This window comes from Pelodiscus sinensis, chromosome 10 (genome assembly GCF_052426305.1).
Source record: "Pelodiscus sinensis isolate ZL-2025 chromosome 10, ASM5242630v1, whole genome shotgun sequence".
Lineage (NCBI taxonomy): Eukaryota > Metazoa > Chordata > Testudines > Trionychidae > Pelodiscus > Pelodiscus sinensis.
The window spans coordinates 53,875,938-53,893,507 of NC_143061.1; the positions used below are offsets into that span (position 1 = coordinate 53,875,938).

The following is a 17,570-nucleotide window of genomic DNA, read 5'->3' on the forward strand; positions in this document are numbered from 1 at the left end:
ACACACACACACACACACACACACACAATCTAAGCAGCAGGCACTAGCTGCGGTGTTAGTTTGTACACACACACACACACACACACACACACACACAGTCTGAACAGCGCGCACTAGCTGCGGTGTAAACTGCCCCCTCCTGGGGGGGGGGGGCGGTGGCGAAGACACTTCATCTCGTGAGAGCCCTTACGGCGATTTTCACGGAAACGCGCCTCTCCCTGCCTCGATGGGCCGGGCCGCGGGGAAAGCCGGGGGTCCGGGGCTTCACCCCCTCAACTCGCTCGGCGCCGGGTTGGGACACGCCCGAGGACCAGAGGCCAAGGGGCTGCGGGAGGGGGGATCCGAACTGGCCGGCCCCTTTGGAGTCCTGGGGGCGCGGCGGGAGGCGCCGAGCGGTCGAAATAGCGACACACGCTCCTGCGGGCCCCCAGCCGGCCCTTGCGTCGTAGGCAGGAACTAGCGGGCGCCTCCGGACACTGGGGGCCCCCCGGGAGCGCTGCGGCTGGGGGGCGAGAGGCGCCTGGCAAACGCGCCCCATCCGCCTGTCCCACCTGCGCGGGGCTCCTAGCAACCCCCCCAGCCGCAAGCAGACCCCCCCTCCCCGCCCGGTGCCTTTCCGTGCACCCCAGACACCTTGCGCCCTCCCTGCACCGAGCCAAGGAGCAGGGATCGCCCCGGGCCAAGCCGGGACAGGGGCTGCATTTGCCACGCTCAGCGCTGCCCTGGAATCCAGCGCCTGTCTCGGGGAATTTCAGTGAAAACGGGGGCAGGCCCCCTACGGCCTCGCGTCTGCCGAGGGGCTTGGGGGGCTCGCCCTTGTGGGCCGGGGGCTGCTGCGGACATGGAGGCGAGGGACTTTGCAGCGAAGTTCTGCCTGGCCGAGTGACCTTGGCTTCTGCTTGAGCCAGGCGCTAAAGCGCCCACTGAGAGGTTGGGGGGAAGGGGAGGTTTTCTGGGGCATTTAGCCGGGCCTCAACTACCCCGGCTGGAAAGGTGGATTTCCAGGGAGAGAGGCCGCATCGTTAGCGCTGTCAGCCCCGCGCGGCTCCCCGGTTTGAGATAGATGATTAAAGCGGAAAACCAAATAGAGGAAGGTGTTTTAGCGTTCGCCTTTTTAACCAGGCAGGTGCATTTGCCAATAACCCTTTAACAAACCCCGTCTCTCCAGGGGCCCGGGACAATTGTTTCCATTTAATAAATATTTCCCCCAGGGGCTTTTCACATTAGGCAGGCAATTATTCAAAGAAAACAGGCAGGCAGGTTGGTTCCTAGGGTTATTGCGTGTTCCTTACCCGGAGAATTATAACCTTCTTTAAAAAAAAAAATGCAAGCCACCCCATAATAGAAAAACGCCATTCTCCGGAGCAACACAAAAGCAAGGTAGCAAGTGTTATCCCCCTGGACATGTGCTGTCTAATTTCTCCAACTAGTGGGCTTCATTTTTTTTCCAATTTAAAATCAATCTGGAAAGAAAGAAAGAAAGAAAGAAAGAAAGAAAGAAAGAAAGAAAGAAACGAAAAAGGAAAGAGAAAGAGAAAGAGAAAGAGAAAGAGAGAAGGGAAGAGAAAAGAAAGAAAGAAACGAAAAAAGAAAGAGAAAGAAAGAAGGAAAGAGAAAAGAAGGAAAGAAGGAAACGAAAAAGGAAAGAAAGAAAGAAAGAAAGAAAGAAAGAAAGAAAGAAAGAAAGAAAGAAAGAAAGAAAGAAAGAAAGAAAGAAAGAAAGAAAGAAAAAGAAAGAGACAGGCAAGAAAGGTCTCGGTTAAACTAGTGATGTGAAGTTAACTGTTACCCCGAAATAAATCAATAGTTTGTCTTTTATATCGCCCCCCTGTTTGACTTTCTCCGAGGAATGCGGCGCAGTTCTGCGCGGCGCTGATGCGGGATGCGGGTCCGCACAGCGGGCCAGGGTAGGGGCTCAGGTCGCCGCGTTTCGCCGGGAGACAGGCTGGGTGCTCGGAGGGAGCGGTAATTTTGGCAAGCTGCTCGGAACAGCCTCCCTACGGGCCACGGGATCTGGAGCCTGGGGCTGGCGTTCCCCAGAAATGGCGCTGGCTGGCCCCGGAGCTGGCCAGGAAGGGGGAGGCGGCGGGGCGCACTGGTGGTACCCGAAAGAGCCACTCTTGCGCGGCGGGTACCAGGCGTCTCCACGGCACTCCCGGAGTTGCATCTGGTGCGGGCAGGGCGACGTCTAAGAACAGCCGCCCCTTGGATCCCGCGTGTTTAGCGCCTGCCCCCCGTCCTCCCCTCCCCCGCCCCCTCCCTCCCTCTTTTTAAGGTGCCCGTCTCTGCGCGCTGATTGGGCGCGCAGGTTAGGGCGTGAACGCCCTGCGATTATGTCACTGGGCGCGCAGTCCGGAGCCGGCTCGCCTTTGAACTTCACCGCTCTGGGCTGCCGCTCCTCGGCGGCTCCGCATTGCCAGCCAGGTGCTTGGCCGGGCGGGACCCCCTCCCTCTCTCTCCCGCACCCCGGCATTGGCGAGACGGGGCGCCCCGAGCCGCCTGGATTGCTGGCTGCCGGCTCCCTGCCGCCTCCGTCGCCCCCCGCCAGCCCCCCTGTGGATTTGCCGGAGAAGGGGCATGATCAGCTGAGCGTCTGGGGGTGCGCTCGCCAGGCCCCGACTCCTCCGCGCCCCCTCTTTGCGCGCCCCCCGTCCCCGCCGCCATGTCCAAGCCGAGCGACCACATCAAGCGGCCCATGAACGCCTTCATGGTGTGGTCCCGGGGCCAGCGGCGGAAGATGGCCCAGGAGAACCCCAAGATGCACAACTCGGAGATCAGCAAGCGCCTGGGCGCGGAGTGGAAGCTGCTGTCGGAGGCGGAGAAGCGGCCTTACATCGACGAGGCCAAGCGGCTGCGGGCGCAGCACATGAAGGAGCACCCCGACTACAAGTACCGGCCCCGGCGCAAACCCAAGAACCTGCTGAAGAAGGACAGGTATGTCTTCCCCTTGCCTTACCTGGGCGACGCGGACCCGCTCAAGGCGGCCGGGCTGCCGGTGGGGGCCACGGACGCTCTGCTGAGCTCCCCCGAGAAGGCCAGGGCCTTCCTGCCCCCCGCCTCCGCGCCCTACTCCTTGCTCGACCCCAGCCAGTTCAGCTCCAGCGCCCTCCAGAAGATGACCGAGGTCCCCCACACCTTGGCCACCGGCACCCTGCCCTACGCCTCCACCTTGGGCTACCAGAGCGGGGCCTTCGGGAGCCTCAGCTGCCCCAGCCAGCACACCCACACGCACCCGTCGCCCACCAACCCGGGCTACGTGGTGCCCTGTAACTGTTCCGCTTGGTCGGCCTCCAGTTTGCAACCCCCCGTGGCCTACATACTGTTCCCAGGCATGGCCAAGACTGGAATAGACCCTTATTCTTCAGCGCACGCCACGGCCATGTAACCCCCTCTCCCACCCCTCCCAAACGAGACTCGAATTCGAAGTCACTCCTGGGGCATGTACATAGAAACGGAGCCACCCGCCTGGGAGACGGGGACCGGTGTGGCCGATGGCCGAGGCAGAAAAGACTCGCGACGCAGAGACTGTAAACCCAGCACGGCTGTGGGCTCTCCGCCTGGGAAGGAGAGACTCGGCTAGACACCTGGCAGGACTGTCCGTGTGGCCAATTCCTGTCCTTTCGGACTACCGCCTAGGCGGGCTGGAGTTTGATTTCTGCTCTCACTGTATATGGGTCCTATATTCCCCGCGGTCACTTGGACTCGAACTCCCGAAGTCCTGGTATTTATTGATGATGCTGATGGTTCTTTCCTCCTTTTCTGTTTTTTTTGCACATCCAAACGCCAAGAGTAGCGGTGTTATATTAGAGATCTCTATTTTGCCATCCAGCACCATTTAGGTGAAAATTGCTTTTCATGTCAAAGAGGCTCTTAAAAGGGACCGGAATTAGAAAAAAAAAACCGAGAGAGACGCGTTTCTCTTTGCGACACGAGATGACAGAGTTTGCTTAATTGAAACCGGGTAGTCCTTCAATTTGTGTAACCCCGAGCAACTTGGCCCTAAGTTCCTCCTAGAGCGTCAGGTATGAAGTCAGGCGGTGACACTGTGCTAAATAAAAGACGAACACGACTTAAAAAAAAAAAATGGTCCTTGAAAAATCTGTTCCCACCCTGTCTCTGAACAATGTACCCAGCAGGATTTGACCTCGCTCACCTGTTCATTTGTTGAACAAAAGGCGTTTTGAATAAAGACAATCTGTCGGGACACAAGGCAGCCTGGTGGTGTGAGTCCAATCCTGCCGAAGCTTTCCCGGGGGGGCAAAAAAGAAAAGAAAAGAAAAGCACAAAAGCAAAGCGGAAAAGACCGAGAGCCAAGAGTCTAGTACAGATGCTCTTGGCCAGGAAGAGGCGTTGAGGGCCCGATCCTGGAGGTGGGGAGGGGGGAGAAACTTAGCTAGGCGAGCAATGCTACGCGGGCGAGGGCCCTTATGGAAAATTCAGCGGGGCTACTCACTCGCGTGCGGTTTGGCAGCGTGCAGGGACTGGACCTCGGCTAGTTTTTAGCCCCCCCCCCCCCCAGGGTTCAGTTCTTCGCTGGATCGGTGCGTGCCCACGCGAGTGGGAGAAGCGGTTTGCTCAAAGCGCAGCGGGGAGGCCGGCGGGCGAGGCTGGGGTTATCTGCTCGGGTTGATGCCCCCGCGGGACTGACTTACCAGCCCGTCCCCCTCTGCAAAAAACCAGCTGTCGGCCGGGAAAGAGGCGGGATTGAAACTGACCAGAGCGACAGGGCTGCACGGGGCGCTGGGTTCTAATCAGAGAGAAAGTTTTTGGGGTTTGAGGGGGGAGCCCCCCTGCTGTTGGCTGGACGGCCGGGCCAGGGGGCTGCTGGGAACTTTGAGGAGAGCCCCTGGCTTCGTCCCTCTGCACTCGGCCAGACCTGGGGTTATTCATCCAGCCCCCTTTGTGGCTTGGCAGCCGGGCGCGCGTCCATCTGGCTGGAGCTGAATGGCGAGGCGACCGGGGGGGGGGGGGGGGCGCCTTTCTCCTGGAGGGCTCTTGGGAGCCCGCCGTTAGCATGAAGCGGCCTAGCCCAATTAACAGACCCGGGGCCTGAATGGCGGGGCCGAGACAGACCCGGGGGAGCGGGCGGAGGCGAACAAAAGAGCAGGGGAGAAAGGCCTTGGAAGGGGAGCGTGGCGCGACGGAGCCACGCGGGTTTTGCATGACAAAGGGGGACAATTAGCGAGCCGGGCTGCAGTCGGGGTCCCCGGGGCGCGAGGACACTCCGGGGAAGTCCCCGGGAGAGGGCCGCGGCGTGGCGGCGGCGGAGGGAGAGGCAGGAGGTGGGAGCCGCTGATGTAACCCCAGCTGACAGCCGCTGTCAGGCGCGGTGATCACTGGCATAGCTCAGTGTCCGTGAACATCTCCCCAGATTAGGTTTACAGGGGGCTGAGGCAGAGCTGGGCCCGGCCGGCTGCCGCCTCCCCGCCAGACCTGGAAGAAGAAAGGGGAAACTGAGGAAAGGGGCAGAACCCGACCCAGCCTCCCATCCGCGGGACGGAGCTAAGCGGGGTGTTTGTGCAGCCCCCCACCCCGCATAGAGGAGCCACTGGTGACTTTCACAGGCATCGCCTGGTTTCCTGGCAGCTTGTCCCAGTTTTGCCGACGTGAGTGAGGGTGGGCGAGGCTGGGTGGGCGAGGCTGGGCGGGCCGAATCTGTCCCGAGTGTCAGGATCGGGCCCACTTTTCCCACACTCACGTGTTGGGAAGTGCAGCTCCGGGAGGAGGAGGGGGGGTTGAAGGGAAGGATCATTTCTACCCCCCCCCCCTCCAGAAATGAGTCGGGGGACAATTTTCCCGCAAAAGAACATTGGTTTGATGCACCGCTTAGCAAAGCGAACTCTTTCCTCTCGTGGGCTCGCCCTCCCGCCCCGGTTGGCCGGTTTCTCCCCCCCCCCCCTTCCCGAGCCGAATTCTCCCTCCAGGTGGCTTCCCCGCCCCGCAGGTGCGCAGCTATTTGGAGATCCGCGCCTTCAATCAGCGCCCTGACACCGACTTGGACCGATGAGGGACGTTGATGTCGAAAGGAGACCCCCCAAAGATATTCCCGGGGGGGGGGAGGCAGCTCCTTGTCAACCCCCCCCCCCCCCCAACTGTCTGCCTCGTGCAATGAAATCATTAACCAGAGGCGGTCGGGGGCTAGGCGCCACGCCCTCAACACGCTGCCACGAGCTTCCCCAAAGACTCCTGGGAGGCGATGGGACAAGTCAAGGTCTTGGGGGGGGGGGGGGGGGAGGGGAACGGGACACTCTGCGTAAGTGGCGCGGAGCGCAGCAGAAAAAACGCCCGGGCGCTCGCTAGGTGAAATTGACATTGCTCGTCAGTTTCAAGGCAGCCGGGAACCGGCTCCGCTGGGTTGATTTGTGGGTGTCGTTGGTTTTAGGTTGGGTCTGACGGAGTCTCGCAGCTGAAGCAGTTCTTTGCAGCTCTACACAGCCGCTCCTCCTGCCCAGCCGTCGTCCCAAGCGCGTTCCGAGGAGCGACCCCCTAGACTTTTTTAAAGCCGGATAAAAAACTTCCCCAGAAAGTCGTTTGATTTTGCTGAGGGCTCTGGCCGCAGAGACAGAAGCAGATAGCGAGTCAGAACCGCGTCCTACTCCCTCCCCCAAAGAAATCAGAAGGGAAAAAACCCCGAGACAGTCTCTAAATTTGGCCCCACGTATGCATGCTTAATTGTTTAAGAACTTTGTGTGGAGGGGGTGGGGGCGGTCAGCGGTAGGAAACAGCGCAGCATTACATGGTGTTATAAACTTTATTTTAAAGGACGCATTAAGCCGTAAGAAGTCGCTGAGAGATATTACTTATTTCTGCTTATTAGTGATAATAGCAGAGTAAATTTGCTATTGAGTGTATCAAAGCCATTCAAAGCGACTTTGAAACATCAAAAAGATTTCAATTCTGATTTTCCGGTTTTATTCCAGACGCGACCTCCCGGCTACAGCCCTTGATTGCGCTGTTTAAAAAGTAGCTGTTGATCAGAAATGTACCTGCGCTCTACAAACCTCCTGCGTTCCAGGAAACAACCGCCCCCCCCACACACACACAGCCCCACACCCCCTCCCTAGATAATTAAACAGCGACCCATGGGTGCCGGCCCTCTCCGGAAGGGCGATCCGTTCTACATAGGGAACTCGGATCGAGATTAGCTGCACACAGGTGCGTCGCGACCGCAGCGCATCGCACCGCGTAGGTAGGGTGTGAAGTCGTGTAGGGGAGAGCTGTGCTCACCTTACAGTCACACAACGCGAGTCTTCCCCGGTCTGTGAATGGGGGAAACGTGGCCTTCAGGATCCAGCCCCAGAAAGGTGTGTGTGTGTGGGGGGGGGGGGAGGTGTCTGTAAGGAAGATCTCATCCAAACACAATCCCACCGGTTGTGTGTGTTTTCTGCCCCCCGCCCCAAGGAGCCAGGTTTTGTCCCGCCTTGCTAATTGCCTTCTGCCTAGGCTGTGATCTCTTCATCTTTGCTCCCCCTCTTCGACCCCGAGAGCGGATTAAAAAGGGGGGTGATGGAAATGGGGGACTGGATGGGCGAGGAAAGAATCAGCCATTTAAAAAAAAAATCGAATGCAATTGACAACCTCCCCCCACCCCCCAGACAGACCTGGAAGACTTTGTAATTGTGGAATGAGTCAAGGTGAGAAAGGGACAAACGGGGGGAGGGGGATAGCAGCAAATCAAAAGACGAAAAGTGGGGAGGGCGGCAGCCGGGGGCCCCCAAACAAACGGAAGGTGGAAGGACGGGCGGGGCGGAAAAGGTGCGAAACCTAGAGCCAGCCCATGGGAAGGGGGGGTGCTAACGCGAGTGGGGGTTAGTTCGAATCGCCCCCTAGACCCGTCGCGACGCCTCAATTCGGAGCGAGGGAAGGAGGGCAGCTCCCCGACCCTGCTTTCGATGCGCCTTTTCCTTCTTTCACTGTCCCCCCGGGTCTTTCTTTCAGTCCCCCCCTCCCCATCTGCTCTGCGGGAAGATCAAAGGGAAAACCCGACCCCCACTTTTTTTAACAGGAGGGCAAGGACCAAGCTAGCGCACGAGTCCAGCCCTATTCGAATAGCGCCACACGAAATAACGCGCCAGATTCGCTGCGACCCTCTTTGCAGCCAGGGCAGCGCCCCGACATGACGTGCGGGGTGGATGCCGAATTGCGGAGGGGAGCAAAGGGGACCCGCTTTGCGCGGGGGAGAGAGGGGAGAACCGGCGACCCCAGAACTGGGAGCTGCGATCCATCCAAAGGAAACCCACTCGGCACACGATCGGGGCCGAGTGGAAAAGCGAGCCCGGATGAGACTGTGCTTGCGGTTGTTGTGTGTGTGTGGGTGTGGGTGTGTGTGTGGGGGGGGGTTCCCCGCCCCCCCCCCAGCCTATTGTCACAGTGCAAGGCAATGGGATTTGCACACTTGAGGTGTAATAGCATTACTGCATTAATTAAAATTTTCATTTCACGTCCAGATTGTTTACTTATCTGCTGGGAACATATGTTGAGCGAAGTTAAGAGTCTGGATTTTGCATTGTCGCCCAAGGTGAATTCCCTCCGGGAGGGGCGTGTGTGTGTGTGGACGGCTTCCGATTTTTTTTTATTACATCCTCCAGCCCTTATCTCGGAGCTGTAAATTAGAAGGCTACTCCATTGAACTGAGTAGGAAGAGTCTATTTTTTTTTTTGAGCGTCGCTTCTAAAGCACGCGCCCAGCCGCGCTTGGAAAAGAACCAACTCGCTCGGCGCCGGAGTGGATTCGCTTCGATTCCTTCCTGCCCCACACACTCCGATGCCTCCCCAGTCCCCTTGCAGAAGCGCCTTGCCCGCCCTGGGCAGGACTTTGAAGCCACAACTGCACCAAGGAAAACATTATAGGAGAGAAAAAAAAAACCCAGCCCCCGCTCCATCAGCCCAAATATCTCCCAAGATATCTGCCGTGTGCACCCGGTTGTAGCAATCCGTTTCGTGCATTGGTACAGGCGTTTGCCTGGTAGGTGTAAATCTAGTTTATTTCCCCCAAAGCCCGGTTTTTGTCTATCAATCCCCCAGCCTTCAATCTGAGTAGGGAAAACAAAACATTGGAGAGTTCCCTCCAAACCAGAGCAAAAGTAGCTACATTTCCACGTCTCCTAAAAACCAGGAAACATCCCCCAATAAATGTGTTAGTTTTCCAAGCGCCCTCGGCCCCCCGTTTTGACTAAAAAATAATGCAGCTGTGACTGATTATAAACTGCCTAGCTCTGTAGTCAAGGGTTTCTTCCAGTCTGGTTTTATTTCCGCAGAACAAACCCAGACCAGAAGTGAATCCAATCTCTCTTATCTCCCCAGCCTCCTTTCAGGCTGAGATCAGAACAGGGAAGGGATAAAAAAAAGAGAGAGTAATTGTTCTTTCTTTCTTTCTTTTAATTTAATACGACAGACACCGCTTTCAGGTCATTTATATGCCTCATTTAGTGATAAAAGTCAATAAGCAAAGATCACAGTCCTAGTAAATATTTCAGAGTAACGGGGGATACCACAGTTAAAATAAACCACCCAGCTACTGGGTTCTTCAAAGCTCTTTTCTGCCTGATCTTAATTGTAATATGTGTCTTTATAATGTAATTAGTTGGATTTTTGTTGGGCAGTGACAGTCAAACAAATGGGTCTCTTTCTAGTGGTTCAATTTTTTATCTGGCATCTTAAACGCAGACACTCCCTACACACCCACATACACGAGGTGTGTGTGTGTGGGGGAATACTTTTCAGAGTGGCATTTTCAGAAGCATAGCCAGTCCCTTGGAAGTAACATTGTGAATTTTGTAGCCCAGAAATGGCATAGAGGGTAAGAAACAGAGAGAAGTTGGAGTTAAAGTTGCATTCAACATATTTCTTTCCATTCAGGGTTATTGTTGGTTTGTCCCTCTGTGTGTGTGTGTGTGTGTGTTTGGTTTTTGGGGGGAGGGAAGGGTTTTTTTGTTTTTGTAATTTTAAGAGGATCTCTATGAAAATGGGAAGGTGTCATCCTTTGCTCCTGCTCTATCTGTAATTGAATCTAGGTCACTATTCTAAAGCAAGAAAAGTCTGCTTCCCACTTTTCTCCCTCAGCCGGGAATTTGGGGGCAAAGCAGGGAGGGGGTCTTGCAATTTCATTTAAAATGTAATGGTGGATGAACTGATAAGCAAATAGGGGAAAAGGCTGTGCTTAAAAGAAAAAAAATGGCATGGTTTTAATATGCTTCCAGATGAGGGGAAAATGATTTACATGGGAGTTTATTTCCTCTTTGCTGATATGAAAGAATTACAGATACAAAACCCACTGATCTATAGAATAAAAAAAGAAAAGAAGTGTTATTTTCCTGTAAAGGTATCAGTTCATTTATATTCATTTAACCATCCATCCATCAATTCACTTTCTCACTCATTGCACATTCTCCCTGGCTCTGTTAAACCTTCCCTGCCAATATACTTTTCTAGAATATACAATGAAGTTTCCTTTAAAAAAGAGAGAGAGAGAGATTGAGTTGAAGTAGGTAAAAAAAAGATTTCCCCCTGGGTATTTTACATTATGAATTTTAGCAGAATTTTCAGCATTTTCTCTATATATCTTTTTGCTTCAGTTTGGTCAGATTTTGCACACGCACAAACACACATACTGTATATCACATATATACACACTGTATTTGCATAAGATATACATTGTGTGTGTACATTCATGCAATATCTACACTATATATGTATACACAAGATACACACAAAACATACATATACGTACACAGACAACAGACATGCATGCTGGGTACATATATAGAGTATTCATATATGCTATCTACATATATGGTGTGTATATTTTAATTCTCTCTCTTTCTCTCTCTCTCTCTCTCTCTCTCTCTCGAAAATAGAGTATTTCAGAACTGAAGCAAATGCATTCATCTATATAATATAAAGACACATATAAATGATTTTAGATGCATTTCATAATGTGTTTCTATGTGTATGCAGTGTTAAAAAAATTGGATAGTCCCAATCTTCTCTTAATATTTATGAAAGATTTTATATAGATGTAAATTATTTTAAAATGATTTTTCAATTCTATATATATATTATATATAAATGTAATATTATATATATCTTTGCTCAAAGAAGAACATGGAACCAAGCAATAATTTCCTTTTTCTAACTGGTAACCAGTTAAAGCAAAGAATGAATCTTTCCTACAGGCAACAGTGCACTGTAATGTTAAAAGCAATCCAGTAGATGAAACCCTGGCTTATCCATGCTGCCCGTGTGTGTATTAGGCAGTGTTATACATTGCTGAAAACGGGTCACTCTCCACCATGGTCTGGATTTGAAGCCCTTATTCGGTTGCATGGTGACAGGGATGTCCGTGGGATTTTTCCCTCAGAAAAAGGTTGTAGCTTTAGGCTTCCTTTTAGCTTATGTGAGATATTTCCTGGAGGGCTTCAAACCAAGATGGGGAAACATGTACATTTCTGACCCAAATATTGTTGATTTCTACAGTTGCCTTTTCACTATACAAAACAATATTTATTTAGTTTGATTTTTACGACTCCTGTTTTAAAGAGCCCCATTTCTGGCTTTGGGTAGCCTCTACAGTTTTCTTAAAAATACTGAACCAGCCAAACAAATCCATCAGTTATCCTCCAGTCAAACCACCCAGCAAGAACACAGATACCAGCAACTCCGGGGAGACCTTCTGCCTGTAGAGCCACTATAAAAATACAAACCAGATCAAGTTACCAGAGCCCGCATGGCAAGTGACACCTCTCGATGTTCAACTTGTTCTGTGTTTCCAACCCGTCCCTCAATGCATACATCATAATGTCACATACCATAAATTCATACGATTGCCAGGCAGGGCTTTTAAATAAACAGGCAATCTCTAAAGATAATCCTTGAAAAAGGTTTCCTTAAAATGCCAGCCTGAATAGGAGCCAGGCAGATGTGCACACACAGGATGTTACAGCTTAGATTGTGTAACATGTTTCCTTTATCTTGGCTTTGATTTTTATTTGGGAATAAACTATCTTAAGGACCTCATTGCTGGTAAGATTCTACAATGAGAATAATTGAGACAAAGGCCCAGTCCAAATCGTATTGAAATCTCTAGGAATTTTGCCATAGACACGTAAGAGAGCAGGGTTCAGTCCAAAGGTGCTGAAAAAAGTATTTGCCGGGGGTCCGAATGCTGTCACATAGGATTCTATTTTTTTAAAGCATTTTAAAACATCACTTTTGAGCAAATGTCAGTGGGAAGCCGTTTTACATAATTACACGTTTAAGTCTCTTTTTTTTTTTTGGAGGTGCTTCTTAATTTTTCTCTTTATCCCCGTGAACAATCCATGGAAGCGGCGCCTATTCTCCCCTGAGCTGTTTGCTCGGCGGGGTCTTCGGACTTCCCGGTCTTGCGATGGAAAGATTTGATCACCCGGGAGCGCGTCACCTACTAGAATCGGTAAGTGAATCGCTCTTTCAATTCCTTCTCTTCTGCAAGGTTATACGCTGCAGTGTCCATTTTAAGGCACTGCGGAGCCGCAGGATAAATTGTAGGGTTATGAGATCAATGACAATGTTCATGCTCTTTTGACTAATCTGGCTCCTCCCTGCCCTCAACTTCTCAGGGGCTGTTGTGGAGTGCTTTCTGGGACAAGGCTCAAAATGAGAGACAAAGAATAATGATTCATTAAGGAAACTTGAAAAAGTGCGTGTATGTGTGTGGATTCCTTCCTCCCATTCTCCAGCCCCAGTCTTGTGACTCGATCTTATTGGGGTAAATAATTTTCAATGGGGAAAGTAAAGATCTGTTATAGTGGTGTGAAATGTAACGAACTTCGGGACCCAAAGGAGTGGCGTCTCCTCCAAGGAAAGCCAATGGATCAAACCTCTGAGCAGCTACAAACAGCCACATTTACAATGAAATTCGCCTGCTAGAGGACCATCTCGTGCCTTATCTTCCAAATGTGGGTCGCCCCATCCAAAATTAAATAGGTGACATCTGGACAGGCAATCTTCTCTTCTGGATCACGAATAGGTTGGAGTCTCATATTTTGTGATTCATGAAGGAGCTTTATTCTGGAAAAACTTAAAAAGCAACAAATAGTCTAGTAGCACTTTAAAGACTAACAAAACATGTAGATGGCATCATTAGCTTTTGTGGGCACAACCCACTTCTTCAGATGGTGGCAATCCAGGAGGAAACTTTCTTTCCAGTGGGGTCAGAGGTTCTGATGGTCAGGTTCTGTCTACACGGGGCAGATTGTCAGGTTCTGTCTACACGGGGCAGGTTTGGCAACCAAAGTGTTGCCGATGTGCAAGAGTTGCCAAATGTGAAAAATGGTCAAACCATTTTTTCTGCCTCCCATTGTCAAAATTTCAGGGTACATGGCTAGCACCCTGGTGACAGAGCAAAGCCAAGTGGGTGAGCATCCCGCAGTGCAGTGTTGTGGGAAGGCAGAGCGAATCCCTGTGCTGTTTGGGATTCCCTTGTAGCTCTGGGAGCTCTCCGTGCTGAGGAATGGCAAAGCAGCACAGCTGTCTTTCCAGTCCTCCCCTGGCAGCAGCAGCCTGCCTGCCACTGTGTTCCTAGCCGGGCAGAACAGAAGCATTCCAATGATTTGCTCTTTGTTTGTTCCTCAAACGGAACAGCTCACTCAGCTGTCAGACACTTCCCGGAGCTTTGAAAGGGCAGGGGTGCATGCCCGCAGGGCAACAGAGATCACAGAACACTGAGCACAGCCAGCAGGGCAGGCATTATTGCATACTGGTGGAAGCCAGTTCTCTCGACAAAACAAACAGCAGAGTCCACCCTGGCTCGTTGTTGACAATAAAGGGAAGGGAAAGGACAAAAAGTCTCTCGTGGGGCTGGAAGTTTTTTATCACCAAATCTGGGTGTTTTTCCCAGAAAAAGGCTCCCACTGGTTTGTCGCCAAAAGGCCATTTTGGGCAACACAGCGTACCCGTACAGACAAGCCCTCAGATAGCAAACTGTAACATTGTGGTGTTGCTATGTTTGGGTAAATGTAAGAGGCGCTCTGGAATATATTACTTACACGTTTCCACTCTTTGTACGGTTGGACTGTGGCTACCATGGGAACTTGCCCCGAGAGCTGGAGAAATGTGCAAGACCACCAACATCCGGCCTAGCCTCATTGGGCACAATGGCAAAACTGCCGTTGACTTCAGGGCAAGCAGGATTAATAGTTGGTGCTCAAAGGCTGTGTCTAGACTGGCAAGTGGAAAAACTTACCAGCTGTCTACACTGGCCGCTTGAATTTCCACAAGAACACTGACTTCCTACTGTCTGAAATCAGTGCTTCTTGTGGAAATACTATGTTGCTCCCGTTCAGGCAAAAATCCCTTTTGCGCAAAGCTTTTGCGCAAAAGGGCCAGTGTAGACAACTCAGATTTGTTTTGCGCAAAAAAGCCCCGATCGTGAAAATGGCGATCAGGGCTTTTTTGCACAAAAGCGCATCTAGATTGGCACGGACGCTTTTCCACAAAAAGTGCTTTTGCGGAAAAGTGTCCGTGCCAATCTAGATGCTCTTTTCCGCAACTGCTTTTAACGGAAAACTTTTCTGTTAAAAGCATTTGCAGAAAATCCTGCCAGTCTCGACGTAGCCAAAGAGTTTGGCTGTAAAGCATACAGCACGTACAGAGTGCATAATGATGCCTTGTTTTATAAAGGTTTTATCCCCTCCCGTTAGGAAGGCTGCATAATTTGCTCGCGGCGTTCTCTGCCCATGAGTAATGTGGCCCTCGTGCTAATAAAACCCTTACATCACACAATGCCGTCAGGTGTGCGCTTTCTATCCGTGTATAGGCATACACAGTCCCCGGGCGAGAGTTTTGGAAGCACACATCAGTGCATGTGCAAACTGAGCAGAGAGAGGAGACGGGTGAGCACAGCAGCAGCTAAGACGGGACAAACTCTGGCTGCTAAGCGCAAGCATGGGAAATGGAGGCCGGCTGGCAGATCCGTGTTGGCCATGGAGAGTAGGTTGAGCGATACCTCCTCCGCCACCAATGCCCTGGAAACAAACCGCACCCACATTATTAGCCCGGCAGTGTAAAGGTCCAACAAGAAAAGGGCTCCTCCCATTAAACATTTCTAGTAATAACAAAGTGCAGAGCCACAAGGAAGACTGGGAGAAATCCCTCATGTGCCCAAGCCAGCCATCAGGGACTGTAGAAAACAGAAGGAAACAAGCGAACAAACCTGCCGTCTGTAACGGAAAGGGAGGAGAATTACTCCTGTTCTCCCTCGGCCTCTCCTCAGGGGAGAACATGCCCTTCCTAGCAGATCACAGGGTCCAATGAAGACTAGGGGGGAACGGAGAGTTTCCACCTCTGATGGTGGAAGGGCACAGACCAGGAGAAATGGACACGTTGTTTTTTCTTGTTAGATGATATTCATTCCCCCAAAGGCTAGCTCCCCACCCATGGCGGTGGTTAGGTTTTGCCTTCCCGGTTTAGAGCCCTCTTAGGGCTTGTCTATGCTATGGAGAAGATTGATCCTCCAGGGGTCGCTCTTTCAGTGTGCGATTTAGCTGGTCTAGTATAGACCCCCCAAATCAAATGCTGAGGGCAGCCCCCGCTGGCGCTGTGTACTCCTCCTTCCGTGAGGGGTACGGGAAGCTGACGGGAGCATCTGCTCCCATCGGCCTCCTGCAGTGTGGATGCTGCAGTGGCTCAGCTTGAGGAAATCCGACCTGCTTTGTCTAGGATAGACCAGCCGTAGAGACCCCCAGATGCTCCTGGCTGCAGGTCCAAACCATTTTTTCCCAAAGGATCTGCTCCATATGGATCTGGCGGTCTTGTAGGTTCTGCAGGCCTAGGAATTCCTACAGCTGCTAGTGGTTCATGGAGATGCCCGGAGCCCTCCAAGTCAGGTCCTGAGGACAGGGAGCTTGCACGGTTCTCCCGGGAAGTCAAATGGGTCTTCTCCCTAGAAGCCCTTCTAGACCCGGACATGCCCGTTGGGCACTGCTCTTGTCCAAGAGGCAGGCTGCGGTCTGGCAGGGCCGGCCCGGATGGAGAAGAGCAGATGGGGTGAAAGCCATTGATCCTGCGAGGAGAGACGACAGAAGCGTGTAGCCACCACCACCGTGTAAGAGACATGCTCCACACGCAGTGGTCCAGGAGGTGGCCGAGGTGTTCGTTTGACCTGCAGTTTGTTTTCCGTCGGAGTTCTCCCGTGTCTCGTCACAGCAGAGATTCATTAAATAGTGCCCGTCCCTCCCCCACCTGGGTACTCAGCTAATTGCTAAACGGGCTGGGCATTTGTGTCGGTTCCGTCCTGACTTGGGAAGGACGACTCACTTTTGATTTATATATCTACTTGTGCTGCGCACTCAGAGATATCTGGGTTAGCATGCCTGGTCTTTCCTGATTTTGCTGGAGGGCTCAGATGTATATTGTGTCTGGTGCAAATCATTTTTCCAAGTTTTGAAATTCTGACTTTTTTGGGGGGTAACTGGTTTTGCAATTGTGTGTGCACGTGTGTTTGTGGGCATGAGTGTGTGTGAGAGTGTTCGTGCGTGCATGTGTGAGTGTGTGCCTATGTGTTTGTGCGTGTTTGTGCATGAGTGTGTTTGTGTGTGCACGTGTGAGTGTTTGTGTGCATGTTTGTGTCTGTATTTATGTGCTTGTGCGTGTGAAAGAGAAATGTATCCTTTATCTTGTTGAGCTTGTTGACATTTTAAAAATGTTTACATATTTTTTCCCCAAAACCTTTTGGCATTCCCCCCCCTCGGGTACATCTAGACTACACCTCTCTGTTAACAGAGAGATATAGATTAGGCACATCGAAATTGCTAATGAAGCAGGGATTTAAATATCCTGCACCTCATTAGCATAAACATGGCTGCCGCTTTTTTCGAAATGGAGCTTTTTCGAAAAAAACAGCAGTCTAGACGGGGATCTTTTGAAAAATAAACCCTTTTTCAAAAGATCCTGTAAACCTCGTTTTTTGAAGAAAAAATGGTTTCTTTTTCGAAAGATCTCCGTCTAGACTGCCATTTTTTTTCGAAAAAACTCCATTTTGAAAAAAGTGGTGGCCATGTTTATGCTAATGAAGCACGGGATATTTAAATCCCTGCTTCATTAGCAATTTCGACATGCCTAACCTATATCTCTCCGTCGAAAGAAAGGTGTAGTCTAGACAGCCCCCATGCCACTGTAAAAGTAGGTTCTTCTCCTTGTGATAACTACAAAAGAAAGGCTGCTGAATCTTTATCGGAGACTTGTTTTCTCCCACCTGGCGATTGAGCATTGGTGTTAAATAAACAAGCACGGCAGGGTTCAAGAGGAACACCCTACAGACCTCCAAGATGTCTCTAGTATGGTCACAATTTCCCTAGGTCTGTATTGGCTCATGAGAGTCCCTGGAAAAAAACACACTAAATTTCTGACTGAAAAACTCAGACACCAAATGTCTCCTCACCAGCTTTTTGGGCATGGAGAAGCAAAAAAAGAAGGACAAAAGTTTTTTGCTCCTTCATTGGCAGGTCCCCTTGGCGGGTGGATGAGTGACTCCTCTAATAGTGAAAAACATTTTTGTGATCAGGATAGCAGGACCTGCGCCAGTTCCTGCCCTCC

At 51.6% G+C, this 17,570-nt stretch overlaps 1 protein-coding gene across 1 annotated transcript; it reads left to right on the forward strand.

Annotated features, from left to right (window-relative positions):
• The first annotated feature begins 2,380 nt into the window (after nucleotides 1-2,380).
• Nucleotides 2,381-4,362, forward strand: SOX14 (SRY-box transcription factor 14). The gene has a single exon (XM_006111181.4). It carries the CDS (start codon nucleotides 2,663-2,665, stop codon nucleotides 3,383-3,385), a length of 723 nt encoding a protein of 240 aa, XP_006111243.2. The 5' UTR covers nucleotides 2,381-2,662; the 3' UTR covers nucleotides 3,386-4,362.
• Nucleotides 4,363-17,570: the final 13,208 nt, after the last annotated feature.